Below are 14,852 nucleotides of genomic sequence, written 5' to 3' on the forward strand. Positions count from 1 at the left end.
TGGAGTGATGGTTGCTGGAAATGGGCCTCTCTACACCTATGTAGATATTGCATTAAAAAGCAGACGTTTGCAGCTAGAATACTCATTTAACACATTAACAATGTATAGAGTGTATTTCTGATTAATTTAGTGTTATCTTCATTGAAAAAAACTGATTTTCTTTCAAAAATAAGGAAATTTCGAAGTGACCCTAAACTTTTGAACGGTAGTGTAGCATTACAACAACTGGCAGGTGAAGTGAATAATATTGATTATCTCTTTACAATGGCGCCTGTCAAGGTGTTGAACATATTAAGTAGCTATTATGCATGTGGATGCAGTGTGCTGCTTTGGGTAATGTTCTGCTGGGAAACCTTGACTCCTGGCAGTCATATGGAGGTTACTTTGACACATACCACCTACCTAAACAATGTTACACACCAAAAACACTCCATGGCAACAGTTTTCCCTTATGGCAGTGGTCTGTTTCAGCAGGATAATGCACCCTGCCACACTGCAAAAGTTTTTCAGGAGTGGTTTGAGGAGCATAACAAAGAGTTCAGGGTTTTGCCTCCAAATTCCCCAGATGTCTATCTGATCGAGCATCTGTGTAGGATGTGCTGGAGAAAAAAGTCAGCTCTATGGAGGCACCAACCTCGCAACATAGAGTTCTTAAAGAGGACCTAATTTTGTGGCTGACGATTCCCCTCTTTGTCTGACTTTTGGATCCGTTCGGGTGGGTAAGGCTTATTCGGTGTGGGGAGGCAGCTGCATCATGGAATGCTATCAGGAGCACCACAGCAGGATTATGCAGAACTTGCTTCTCAGGTAAACCATGCTTCAAAGTTTTTATTTGAGGCCTCCCTTGAGTCTGCTCGAATCTCTTTACAGTCCCTGAGAAGAACGGGTCTCTGTCTAATCATGGACTTGAGGAGGTTGAACTACTTCGTTTGTGTTCAGAGGTTTCGCATGGAACCCTTAAGGTTGGTGGTCACATTGCTGGAACATGGAGAATTCCTCTTTTCCATCGACATTTGCAATGCATACCCTTAACTTCCCATAGCAAAGACCCACCACCTTTTCCTTAGTTCAACTTGTCGCTATCTCTATTAGGCACGCCATGTCTCCTTGGGTCTTCACCAAGGTCCTGGTGACTTCCATGACGCGTCTTTGCACAGGGGAGTTGCTATTGTCCCTTACCTGAACGACCTCTTGGTGAAGGCACCCTCCAAACAAGATAATATTCACAGTCTCCACATCACTCTGGACACTGAGAAAATTTGGTTGGATCATCAATGTGGAGATCTCATTTGTCACAACTTAGAGCATGGAAGTTTTTGGGAATGATAATCAACACCAGGACATCAATAGTCTTTTCCTGGGTGGACAATGTAGCCGCCATTCGAGCCCAGGTGGCACCTCTTCGCTAAGACACTCCTTTATGTATTCGCTTTAGCATGCGTTGGGCAGGATGGTGTCGACCTTCAAAGCAGTTTTATATGCGCAAATTCACTCCATGTCCCTCCAGGGAGCATTCCTCACGTGCTCAGGACTCACTGGACAAGATGATTTTCCTGCCCTCTTGGGTTCGACAGGAGTTGCAATGGTGGGAGACCTCACCTACATTACGATGGGTGATCGTTTCCTCCCTTCCTGTGGCTGGTTGGCTCAATGGATGCCACTGTCCGAGTGGGGTGCAGTTTTGGGTCTCCACATAGTACAAAGCACTTGGTCGCAGGAGGAGACATCCTTACAGTTTAACATGCTAGTGTCGAGGGCAATAATCCAAGCACTCTCCCACTGGGCTCTTTTTCTTCAGGTCCATAAAAGCTTTGTGTTTCAGCAGCATATGATGCATGGCTGCGTGATTTTCGTGCAGCCGGCATCATTATGACACCCCGTTTTTTATGTTTGTAAAGAGAAAAGCACGATAGTTTTGACTATCATCACGCGCGGCACACGGAAGTGCGTCCGTGTGCCGTGCACAGTTTTCACGCACCCATTGACATTAATGGGTGCGTGATGCGCGAAAAACTGGCAAATATAGGACATGTCGTGAGTTTTACGGACAGTCTGAACGGCCCCATTGACTAACATAGGTCCGTGCAACGCGCGTGAAAATCACGCACGTAGCATGGACGTATTATACTTTCATCTGAATAAGGCCTTATGGTAAGTACAAAATGCTAAAATGCAGAAGGGGCTTCTGCCTATTCTTCTCTGGATCTGTGTGGGATTGAACCCCTACCTATTATTAAATGAAAGCATATCCTAGCTATATGCCATCAATTCTTCAGATGGGAATACCATTTTAACTTAAGAGAAATGAAGAATCAAATGGAAGAAAGTCACTTAGGGTAGATTAAAACAAAATCTGTTAAAGTTGTATGTCCTGAGACATTTTGTGTATCTTTCATTCTTATTCTAATTGAAGAAGTATAAAGCTTTTAGTTATTCTTCTCCCTTTTAGGATCCTCTTCATAAAAATGCATGCAGAAACCACATCAAAACTGTGCGAACAGAACCTTGTAGTGTCACTTTCTGCCTTCTGTTAACTCCAATTCCTTTTCAGAAATGAGATGAAAGAACTTGGAAGACATGGCAGAGAACTGGAGGATAAGTACTGCTTTCTAGTGGTACCAAACCAAGCTGTAACAGATATAGCTCAACATGGCTTAAGTGTTGGAAGTGCGAAAACCAAAGAGCTGGGAAATCCTGAAATGGGAGTTTATCTGTTCCGACATATTGATGTTGCACTGAACTTTGCGAATTGGAAAAAAATGAACTCAAATGTGATATTCATTTTTAAAGTAGGTGTTCCACTCCACTATTTTTATTTCCAATCTAAATCTGTAAAAAAAATTTTATAGTGAAATATACATTCATTTATATATTTAATTTATTATATTCTCAGATTCAGTAAACAATGGCTCTTGGTCATGGTAATCATTGCTGACTGTGAATTTCTTTTTATGCCCATGTTTAGCTGAATGTATCATCAGGTTTGACAAATAAAAAGAAAGAATGGACCTAATTTTTCAAGACAGTAAAACAGACCTTTTCGCTCATTGAAACCAATCACAGCCGAACTTGCATTTTTCCAGAGCAGCTTAAGGCCCCCTTCACTCCGCTGACATACTTTGGATTACCATTTTTTTTTTAAAAAGATGGAATAGGGTAGTAGACAACGCTATTCCATATTTAGGCTATGTTCACGCTGGAGTATTTTGCAGGAGGAATATCTGCCTCGAAATTCCGTTTGGAAGTTTGAGGCAGATTTTCCTCTCCCTGCACGCCGATTTTCGCAGAGTTTTTTGCGGCGTTTTTCGCCCGCGGCCATTGAGCGACGCGGGCATAAAACACCGTGAAATACGCTTTCTCTGCCTCCCATTGAAGTCAATGGGAGGTCAGAGGCGGAAACGCCCGAAGATAGGGCATGTCGCTTCTTTTTCCCGCGAGGCAGTTTTACTGGTCGCGAGAAAAAGACGCCGACGCCTCCCATTGAAATCAATGGGAGGCATTTTCGGGCCGTTTTTGATGAGTTTTGTGACGCGGTTTCCGCGTCAAAAAACTCGTCAAAATACTCAGTGTGAACATAGCCTAAGAGATCCCACAAAAAAAAACATACAGCACGGTATACGTTTTTCGAACATGGGAGCCTATGGGTGACAGGTGTACGTTAAACTAAATAAATTAAGAAAACATGGCGCGCGCGCAGTGTAAAGCGCCCGCAATGTTCTCTACTTACAGTGACCCTTTCACTGCCCCTTTCCCATATTCTCATTTGTGGCAGTAGAGAAAGGAAGGAGGAGCATACCTCCCTCTACTTTGATGCCCCTCTCGTCATTAGTGCCGGTCGCATCACGGTAGGAGGGAGGAACGCTCCACCTTCCATTCTCTACTGCCACCAATAATAATCTGAGAATGTGAGAAAGGGGCAGGGAGGGGACTGTCATGAGCGGCACAGGTTTCTTGATGACGTGCCTATGTCGCCTGCGCTGCAGTGTAGTGACGGATCGGCCCCAAGCAGGTATTACAGCAGAGCACAAGCTCGAAATAAAGGCAGCCAGCATTGAGGAACATTGGGGTTAATGTGACCCACATTAACCCCAATGTTGCCATTATGTGAGAGAAATGATGAAGTCACTTATTATTAATGTGAGGCACATGGTGTTATGAATTTAGTACCTCCACGAGCCTCACATTAATAATAATTAACCCCATCATGTACCTCACATTACAACTCTGTGCGAGGTACTTGATGGGATCACTTATTATAATGATTATAATGGGACCATTGGGTTAATGTTTGAGTGCAATGGTGTGGTTAATTCACATGGCTGTGTTTGGTGCGTGAGATAGTCATCCATGATGCTGTGAGTCACTGCCTCCCCGCGGGAGTACTGTCCTGTAGTGTAATCATGTTTTGAGTACGGGAGCCTGACTTTCTGAACTATGTTGGATCCAGGAAAAGCGGGTGACATACGGTCGAGTATCTCATTAACCACATAATTTCCCTCACATATAAACCCAATAATTTCCCTCACACATTAACCCAATGAGGCCCACTATAATCATTATAGTAAGTCATCTCATCAAGTACCTCGCTCACAGTTGGGCAACATTGGGTTAATGTGAGGTACTTGATGGGGTTAATTACTACTAATGGGAGGCACATGGAGGTTCAAAATTGATAACACCCTGTGCCTCACATGAGAAAATGGAAGGACTTTATATTTTTGAGTTTTTTTTATCGTTGGCAAAGTATCGTTTTGGTATCGCGTATCGCAATACTACTTTTAAGTATCGGTATCGAAATCCAAATTCTGTTATCGTGACAACCCTACTGCAGACTTTCCCCACTCTAAATTTCACGGGAGCCTTGAATCATGAGCCTATGCACTACAATATGACATCCACATTGACAATATTACACACATATCCTAACTCACTATTGGTGCTGATGTGTCAAATCCCACACTTAAATATTTATTTTCGATTGTTTGTTATTTCATAAATTTTTGTTTCTCCGTGTTATATGTCTTTCCCCTTTTCTAAGTTAGGCTGGGTTCATTCCTGCATCACTGCTTTCCGTTTCTCTGCTCCGCTAGAGGAGCAGAACAAGGGAAAACCGTAATCGACAGTTCCATTGCACCACGGACACCACCGACACCCAACCCATTGACTTTAATGGGTTTTGTCGGCTTTTCGTTGGGGTGTTCGTGGTTTTACCGGAAACAATAGCGCATCATGCTGCACAATTGTAATGTGTCCGGTAATCTATGCCGGATCTAACGCAGATGTGAACAGAGCCTTAAATGTGGCTCCCCACATCACCTAAAGTATAATGTGTCTCACAAGGTACAAATGGTTGGGGACATCTGCGTTAGATAAAGTTAGTCATTTGACTGGACGTCCAAAAAGTCCATGAAAAAGCAGTGACTTACAAGTTATAGAGATTGACATTTAATTGTTGAAAATTGAAGCAATTTAGCACTGAAGTCAATTTACCCAAAAATTTTACAGTCAGATATTGAGATCCGGAATAGTATGGAAAGATGTAGTTTATGAGTAGGTTACAAGTTTCATGGTATAATTTATTTCTTTAACAATTACAAAGAATCTTGGAATCTTGCTTTTAGATGTTAAATCTACTTTATTTAATTGAACATGGTTATACACATTATTAAATGTGACCAATTTTCTTAACATAAATATAATTTCGTTTTTAGCTAAACAATTGTAATAAATTTCATAATAAATCATTATATTATGTTTTTCTGATTCAAAGCTCCCAAACCTCTGCTTCCCTTCTCACAGGCACTAGAGGAAGCTTTGGTATCAACTACACATGGATTTATTATTGTTTACATTGAGAGCTGTATAGATGTATGTGCAGTAAGTTCCCCCTAGTGTGGCGGTCATAAAAGTACTGTATGATAGATGGAGTCTGGACCTCTGGGAATGATACCATGAACAAGAGTCTTTAAGTCCCAATTCCAGCAGTCACTCTCCATGGACATTAATGGGACCAGCAGAGTAAATAGTCAGACCCCCACCTATCATACTCTTATAAACAGTTTAGTGGAAAAGTCATAAAATAAAAAAAAGGTTGTCATGGGACAATCCCTTTAGCTGTATATTAAGGGAAGCGGGATTTGGAGCCCTATATCAGGACATATTTTTAATGGTTTATACAGAATTATTGTGATTGTATTTTTTTACTATTGTTCTCCTCTGATTTAATCCGTTTTTTTTATTTAGGTGCTCTTTGGTAAAATTAAAACAGTTCAACCAGGTTCATCACAGAAGTCAGTCTTGGATCCAACTCCAAATTTTGACTGCCACATTTCCAGGAAAGTACCGCTATGGAGCGATCCATTTGAAGAGCAAGTTACAAATTCCTTGGTATGATTTATTTCCTTAAAAGGAATCAAACTAGTAATAAATACATAAATATAATCAACTTTTGTTTAAATCAAGTTTTTATCGTTAACAAATTTTTATGTATCCATATTTTCTATGTATCTAATCCTGACTTCTTGCCGTTTTCCCATTGACCAATGAGCTCTCACAGTAGACAGAGGAGGTAGATAACACAAGATCACACCATTGACAATAGGTGATGGGAACATCTCCTTCTTCATCCCCACTCACCCTGCACAGTGACCTTTGCATCTGACTGTAACCACTTGCAGGTATGTGGACCCACTGGACCACTCCGCTGTAACGGAGAATCCACTGGTCAACAGAGTCTGTGAGATTCAGTAAAGATAAAGTACCTAGAAGGTCAGATGTTGGTATATTGCAGTCAGTCAGGGGTAGCAGACATGTGCAGGATAATGAAGTTGAGCTAGGACACCAGACTGTAGTAGTGCATTCGTCTCGTACACTGGACTTGGCTAGAACACCGGACTGGAGTAGTGCAGTCGTCTCGGACCCTGGACCTGGCGAGTACAATGGACTGGAGTAGTGCAGTCGTCTCGGACCCTGGACCTGGCTAGGACACCGGACTGGAGTAGTGCATTCGTCTCGTACACTGGACTTGGCTAGAACACCGGACTGGAGTAGTGCAGTCGTCTCGGACCCTGGACCTAGCGAGTACAACGGACTGGAGTAGTACAGTCGTCTCGGACCCTGGACCTGGCTAGGACACCGGACTAGAGTAGTGCAGTCGTCTCAGACACTGGACTTGGCTAGGACACCGGACTGGAGTAGTGCAGTCGTCTCAGACACTGGACTTGGCTAGGACACCAGACTCAGATGTTGAAGTCGTCTCGGACACTCGGCTTGGCACGGGCATCGGACACAGATGGTGAAGTAGTCTCGGACATTCAGGATACGGGATACAGCTAAGGAACCATTTGCAATACAAACGTAGGGAAGACACAACATTGCTCAGGCAAGGAAGGGATGGGCAGAGTTCCTTTTAAAGTTCTTGAACTGCTGGGATAGGGTAGGGAAGGTTTTCCTGGTGCGCGCGCTGGCCCTTTAAGACTGAGGGCGAGTACCCTTGCACCCTACAGCATCAGCCGAGAGGGAGTGCAGGTGTGCCGGCGTCTCGGAGGGAGGAGACATCGTCATCAATCTTCAGAGGTCTTCGCTCGCGGCTGCCGGTAAGTGGAAGATGTCAGCAAACACAGCCATAACAGTACCCCCCCCTGACGAGAACTGGAGCATCCAGATTTTCTTCAGGCTCCCAAGTCCTCTCTTCAGGACAAAAACGCTTCCAATCCACAAGGTAAAAGGTCTTCCCTCCTACCTTCTTGTAGTCCTTGATCTGCTTGACCTTGAAGACATCAGAAGAACTGCTGGGAGCAACTGAAAAGCCACATGCGGGACACATGGAATGAGTTGGGATTTTTTAAGAGTAGACGGTAGCCGTAGCTTATAAGACACAGGGTTAATCTGTTGCAGAACTTCAAAAGGACCAAGATATCTTGGAGCGAATTTGTAAGAAGGGATCTTTAGCCAAATATTTTTAAAGACAACAAAGACTTTGACTCCAGGAGGAAACTGAGGAGGAATTCTTTTCTTATCGGTATATTTTTTTATGCGACCCACTTCCTGCAGGATCGCGGACTTAGTTTGCCCGCCGAACTTAAAGAAAGCTTCCGAGAGAAGCTGGTCTGTGACCCCAGGCACTTGAGATGTAGCCGGTACAGGAAGAGGAACACATGGATGTTGGTTGTATGCAATGAAGAATAGAGAAGAGGCAGTAGACTAACTCGTGTGATTATTATAAGAGAACTCGGCCCAATGCAGAAGATGTACCCAGTTGTCGTGTTGACCAGATACAAAATTACTAATATTTTTCTCTACCACTTGATTAATTCTCTCAACCTGACCATTAGATTGTGGGTAATAAGCAGAGGAAAAGTCCAATTTAACATCCAAAACTTTACACAGGGCTCTCCAGAATTTAGATGTAAATTGTACACCCTGATCAGGCACGATATGGAGGGGTAGTCCGTGCAGACGAAAGATATGCTGAACATAAAAATTAACCAGGTGAAGACCTAAAGTCCCGTGTCTTACTGACCTTAGAGTGCCCAGCCAGTTCGGAATTATGTCCCCAGATGAGAATTTGTTTCCTGTCAGCAGGACAAACAAAACATTTTCCTAGAGGAATGTGTCTAATCTGCAGAGGGTTAACAGCAATAATCCTGGAAGGATCAATTATATGTTAAGGCTCTTCCTCAGAGTCATCAAATTCAAATGACCGGGACAGTGTATTGGCTCTTACGTTTTTATCTGCAGGACGGAAGTGAAGCAGGAATTGGAATCTGGCAAAAAACAGTGACCATTTGGCTTGACGAGGGATCAGTCATTGCGCAGACTGTAAGTAGGTGGGATTCTTGTGATCGGTATAGATTATGATAAGTTGAATAGCCCCTCTAGCAACTGTCTCCACTCTTCTAAGGCCAATTTGACGGCCAGTAACTCACGGTCCCCAAATGAGTAATTGCGCTCTGCAGGAGAGAAGAGTTTAGGGAAGAAGCTGTAGCCTACTGCCTTACCCTTGGAGTATCTTTGAAACAGGAGTGCTCCAGCACCAAAGGAAGAAGCGTCAACCTTGAGCAAGAACTGCCAAGTCACGTCAGGATGGTGAAGATCGGAGGCTGAAGTGAAGGCGCTCTTGAGGTTGGTGAATGCCGACTCTGCCTCAGGGGTCCAAACTTTAGCGTTCACTCCCTTCTTGGTGAGGTCAGAGATTGGGGCAGTAAGAGACGAGAAGTTTGGGATGAATTGCCGGTAGAAATTTGCAAACCCATGAAATCTTTGTATGGCCCGGAGACCTTGTGGACGTGACCACTCTAAGACGGACGTCACCATTTTATGGATCCATCTTGAGTACACGATCAGAGACAAAATAGCCCAAGAAGGGCAAGGACTTCTTTTCGAACATGAATTCTATCGAAGAGCTCGGAGATTAGCGGGGTATTTGTTTTGTTTAAACTACGGTAATCGATACATGGTCGAAGTGTTCCATCCTTCTTTTCAACTAAGAAGAATTCTGCTCCGGCTGGAAAAGTAGACTTCCTGATGAACCCCCCCTCGAGGTTCTCCTTGACATAAGCCGACATGGCCTGGGTTTCAGGCAAGGAGAAAGGGTAAACCCGTCCACAATGGGGTGAAGCTTTGATAGGACAATCGTAGGGACAATGTGGAGGAAGAACCACTGCCCCTTTGCTAAAAACATCTGTAAAACAAGCATACTGTGGAGGCAATCCAGAGAGTGACAGAGGTAGTGGGGACAGAACAGGACGAACCTGAGGCAGGCAGCGGTAAAGACATCGGTATCCACATTGAAGAAGCTCCCCGGAATTCCAGTCGAGGACAGGATCGTGTTGGCAAAGCCACGGCATGCCCAGCAGGATGGGATTAATGGCCCTTGGGAGGACATATAAAGCTATTTGTTCCCAAGTGAAGGACTCCTACTTGTAGCCTCAGTGGTTTGGTGGTGGAAAGAATAGGGTCTAGCAGGTCATAGTTTGACCATTTTCAGTAGCGAGAGGTTTCTCCAGAGGAACTGTGGCCAAGTCTGGCAGCCGCTTTAGAATCCAGATAAGCGAAGGGATAGAGTGTGATTCTTCACCTAAGAAAATAGTCACCGGAATAATTTAGGAGAGAATTTAGTATTTTCCGTCAATACACCTCGGGTAGTTTCTCCTATAAACCCTAGGTGCTGGAGTCTCCCGGTTTCTGTGGACATTGACGTTCAAAATGACCCTTGTGGCCACAGTACAGACATAATCCTGCAGAGCATCTGCGCTGCAGCTCCTGGTCTGACAATCTGAGTCTGTGCACCTGCATAGTCTCACGATCACAGGGTATGTGGACCCACTAGACCGCTCCGCCGTAGCGGAGAGGCAGCTGGCCTAGTCACAGTCTATACAAAAGTCTATAGCAGTTCATAACACACGGGTACCTGAACTAGTCCAGACAGTGGCTGTGGCTTCAGCACGGATGGAGGTAGGTGCAGCAGGTTACACCAGTCGTGGCAGACAGTACGAGATGTGGCAGAAAACACTGGACGTGGCAGAAGACACTGGACCTGGCAGGAGACACTGGACGTGGCAAACTACCACAGGTGCAGTAGGACACGACTCCAACACGAAGAGGCTCAGAAACGAGAACACAGCACGGAATACAGGATACGGGTAATGGCACGGGTAACAATTGGTACGGGAAAAGACTAAGGGACCATTTGCAAGACAGACTTGGGATACAATAACAACGCTCAGACAAGGTTCAGAAGGGTAGGGCCCTTCTTATAGTACTGGGATCATGTGTAGTTGATGATGATTGTTTCACATGTGCACGCACTGGCCCTTTTAAGACCAGGCACCAGCGTGTGCGAGCCAGCGCTCACTGATCCATGGCTGCGGACGTCGGGAGGTGAGTGAACCATGGACGCGACAGTATCCCCCCTCTTAGGCCCCCTCTTCTTGGGGCCAGGGCGAGAGAGGAATTTCTTAATGAGAGCAGGGGCACTGAGTTCCTCCTCTGGCTCCCAGGACCTCTCCTCAGGACCAAACCCTCTCCAGTCCACCAAATAGAAAGACCTTCCTCCTACCCTTTTGCAGTCCAGGATCTCCCTCACTTTAAATACATCAGAACTGCTGGAAGCAACTGTGGAACTGGAAGTCTTACTGTAGCGGTTCAGGACCACTGGTTTCAGGAGGGATACATGAAAGGAGTTGGGGATTCTGAGGGTAGGAGGCAGCCGCAGCTTATAGGAGACAGGGTTTATCTGTTGCAGAATCTCAAAAGGACTGAGGAACCTGGGAGCAAACTTGTATGAAGGCACCTTCAAACGAATGTTCCGTGAGGACAGCCAGACTTTGGTACCTGGAAGATACTGAGGCGGCTCTCTTCTCTTTTGTAACCGCTTCTCGCTTCATGCGATCGACTGCCAGCAAAACAGAGGAGCGGGTCTGTTGCCAGATTTGCAGAAATTCCCCAAATGCAGAGTCAGCAGCAGGTACCTGAGATGTAGTCGAGACAGGAAGAGGAACTCTAGGATGTTGACTGTACACAATGTAAAACAGAGTGGAAGTGGTGGACTTACTTGTGTGGTTATTATACGAGAACTCGGCCCATGGAAGAAGCTGTACCCAGTTATCATGCTGCAAGGAAATAAAGTGTCCTAGATAATTCTCCATGATCTGGTTGATCCTCTCGACTTGCCCATTGGACTGGGGGGTGATAGGCCGAGGAAAGTCCAATATCACATCTAGGAATTTACAGAGGGCTCTGCAGAACTTCGAGGTAAACTGAACCCCCCGATCGGACACAATGTGAAGGGGCAAGCCGTGCAAGCGGAAGATGTACTGAATGAAGAGACTCGCCAGTAGCGGAGCAGAAGGCAGGCCAGTCAGCGGGATAAAATGTGCCATCTTCGAGAACCGGTCCACCACCACCCAGACAGTGTTTTATCCTGCTGAGGGAGGAAGGTCTGTGACAAAGTCCATCGCAATGTTCTGCCAGGGGGCATTGGGTACAGGTAAAGGTTGGAGCAGGACGGCAGGCCTGGAGTGAGTAAGCTTGTTAGAAGCACACACATTGCAGAAAGAAACAAAGTCCACAACATCTTTGGGTAGCGTGGGCCACCAGAAGTGACGAGCAATCAGGTCCCGCGTCTCACGAACACCAGCGTGCCCAGCCAGTTTAGAGCTGTGTCGTTCCCAGCAGAGAATTTTCTCCTGTCTGCCAACAGAACAAAAGTCCTCCCCGGAGGGATGTCTAACCTGCAAAGGGTTGGCAGTGACAATACAGGACGGGTCTATTATACTCTGAAGGGACTCCACCGTGTCATCCATCTCAAATGACCTGGACAGGGCATCGGCCCTCACATTCTTGTCAGCGGCATGATAGTGGAGCACGAATTGGAAACGGGTGAAGAACAGTGACCACTTGGCTTGACGGGGATTTAGTCGTTGAGCGGACTGGAGATAGGTGAGGTTCTTGGGGTCGTTGTAGACCAAGATGGGGTGAGCTGCACCCTCTTGAAGATGTCTCCACTCCTCCACAGCCAATTTAATGGGCAGTAGCTCCTGATCCCCAATAGAGTAATTGCGCTCTGCAGAAGAAAAAAGTCTTGAGTAATAGCCACATACTACTGCCTTTTCTTTGGTGCTCCTCTGGAACAGAAGTGCACCTGCACCAACAGAAGAAGTGTCCACCTCCAATGAAAACTGCCGAGATACGTCTGGATGATGGAGGATCGAGGCTGAAGTGAAGGCTTTCTTGAGGCTAATGAATGAGGACTCTGCACCTGGTGTCCACACCTTGGCGTTCACACCCTTCTTGGTAAGTGTAGAGATGGGAGCCGTCAGAGATGAGAAGTTTGGAATAAACTGCCGGTAGAAATTGGCGAATCCTAGGAAACGCTGTATGGTCCTCAGGCCTTGAGGACGTGGCCATTCCAGGACAGACTTTAGTTTCTCAGGATCCATCTTAATACCTTGATCTGAGATGATGTAGCCCAGAAATGGCAAATACTTCTTTCCAAAGACGCACTTCTCCAACTTGGTATATAAACGATTCTCCCTTAGTCGCAGTAGAACTTGACGGCCATGCCTCCGATGGGTCATCAGATCTGGGGAGAAAATCAAAATATCATCGAGATAAACTACAAAATAGACATAGAGGAGATTTCGGAAGATATCATTGACGAATTCCTGTAAGACTGCGGGAGCGTTACACAGTCCAAAGGGCATCACCAGGTTTTCGTAGTGCCCGTCTCGGGTATTGAACGCCGTCTTCCACTCGTCCCCGTGACTTATTCGAATCAATTTATAAGCCCCACGCAAGTCTAATTTTGAAAAAATTCTTGCTCCTCGTATATCGTCAAACAGCTCGCATATAAGTGGCAACAGGTATTTGTTCTTGACCGTGATCTGGTTGAGACCACGGTAGTCAATGCAGGGTCGAAGAGATCCTTCTCTCTTAACGAAAAAGAGGAAGGGGAGGAAGATTTTCGTATATAACCCCTCTCCAAATTCTCCTTGATATAGGCTGACATGGATAAAGTCTCTAGCAATGAGGGAGGGTATACCCGTCCACGGGGAAGAGAAGCATTTGGAACCAGTTCAATGGGACAGTCATAATTCCGATGTGGAAGCAACGTCTCAGCCTCTCGCTTGCTGAAGACATCGGCAAAACTGGCATACTGAGTTGGTAGATCGGAGAGTGACTGAGGCAGAGGGGGCAAAACAGGACGAACTTGAGACAGGCTATGGCATCTGGGACCCCATTGAAAAATTTCTCCGGAACTCCAGTCAAGAACCGCGGTGTGTAGGTGAAGCCATGGCAGACCCAGCAGGATAGGATTGATATCCTTAGATAGTACAAGGAAGGCGATCTGCTCCGAGTGAAGAGCTCCGACCCATAGTGTCAATGGCTCCGTGATGAACATAATCGGATCGGGCAATGGTAGACCATTCACAGACACAACAGCCAGGGGTCTCTCCAGAAGAACTGTGGGTAGATGTAAACGATCCACTATATCCTGCTGGATGAAATTAGCAGCTGCTCCGGTGTCAAGATAGGCAGAGGAGGGATGTGACGTCTCTCCTTAGACGGTGGCCACAGGAATCAATAATTTGGAAGAGGTTTTAACGTTTGGAGACGTCCCACCTATGGTTGCCTCTCCAACCAACCCTAGGTACTGGAGTTTCCCGGTTTCTGTGGGCATTTGCGCACAAAATGACCTTTAAGGCCACAATACATACACCATGTTCCAAATTATTATGCACATTGGATTTGAGTGTCATAAACATTTAATTATTAGTTTTTCAATTAAACTCATGAATGGTATTGGGTCTTAGGGCTCTTTGGATCATTGTAATCAATCTCAGACACCTGTGATAATTAGTTTGCCAGGTGTGCCCAATCAAAGGAAAACTACTTAAGAAGGACGTTCCACATTATTAAGCAGGCCACAGGTTTCAAGCAATATGAGAAAGAAAAAGGATCTCTCTGCTGCCGAAAAGCTTGAAATAATGCAATACCTTGGACAAGGTATGAAAACATTGGATATTTCAAGAAAACTTAAGCGTGATCATCGTACTGTGAAAAGATTTGTGGCTGATTCAGGGCACAGACGGGTTCGTTCAGATAACGGCATAATGGGGAAGGTTTCTGCCAGACAAATTAATAGGATTAGGAGAGCAGCTGCTAAAATGCCATTGCAAAGCAGCAAGCAGGTTTTGAAGCTGCTGGTGCCTCTGGAGTCCCGCGAACCTTAAGGTGTAGGATCCTCCAAAGGTTTGCAAGTGTGCATAAAGCTATTATTCGCCCACCCCTCACAAGCAGAAACGGTTGCAGTGGGCTCAGAAATACATGAAGACTAATTTTCAAATCGT

The 14,852-nt window shown here is 45.3% G+C and overlaps 1 protein-coding gene across 3 annotated transcripts in view; it reads left to right on the forward strand.

Annotated features, from left to right (window-relative positions):
• The window catches only part of TEX15 (testis expressed 15, meiosis and synapsis associated), a 190,083-nt gene that overhangs the window by 100,542 nt on the left and 74,689 nt on the right, over positions 1-14,852 (forward strand). For all 3 annotated transcript variants that reach the window (XM_075862214.1, XM_075862204.1, XM_075862223.1), the window contains exons 5-6: positions 2,552-2,789; positions 6,244-6,387. In XM_075862214.1, coding sequence (XP_075718329.1) covers positions 2,552-2,789; positions 6,244-6,387 — 382 coding nt within the window. The remainder of the gene's footprint in view (positions 1-2,551; positions 2,790-6,243; positions 6,388-14,852) is intronic.

Source organism: Rhinoderma darwinii, chromosome 1 (genome assembly GCF_050947455.1).
Source record: "Rhinoderma darwinii isolate aRhiDar2 chromosome 1, aRhiDar2.hap1, whole genome shotgun sequence".
NCBI lineage: Eukaryota > Metazoa > Chordata > Amphibia > Anura > Rhinodermatidae > Rhinoderma > Rhinoderma darwinii.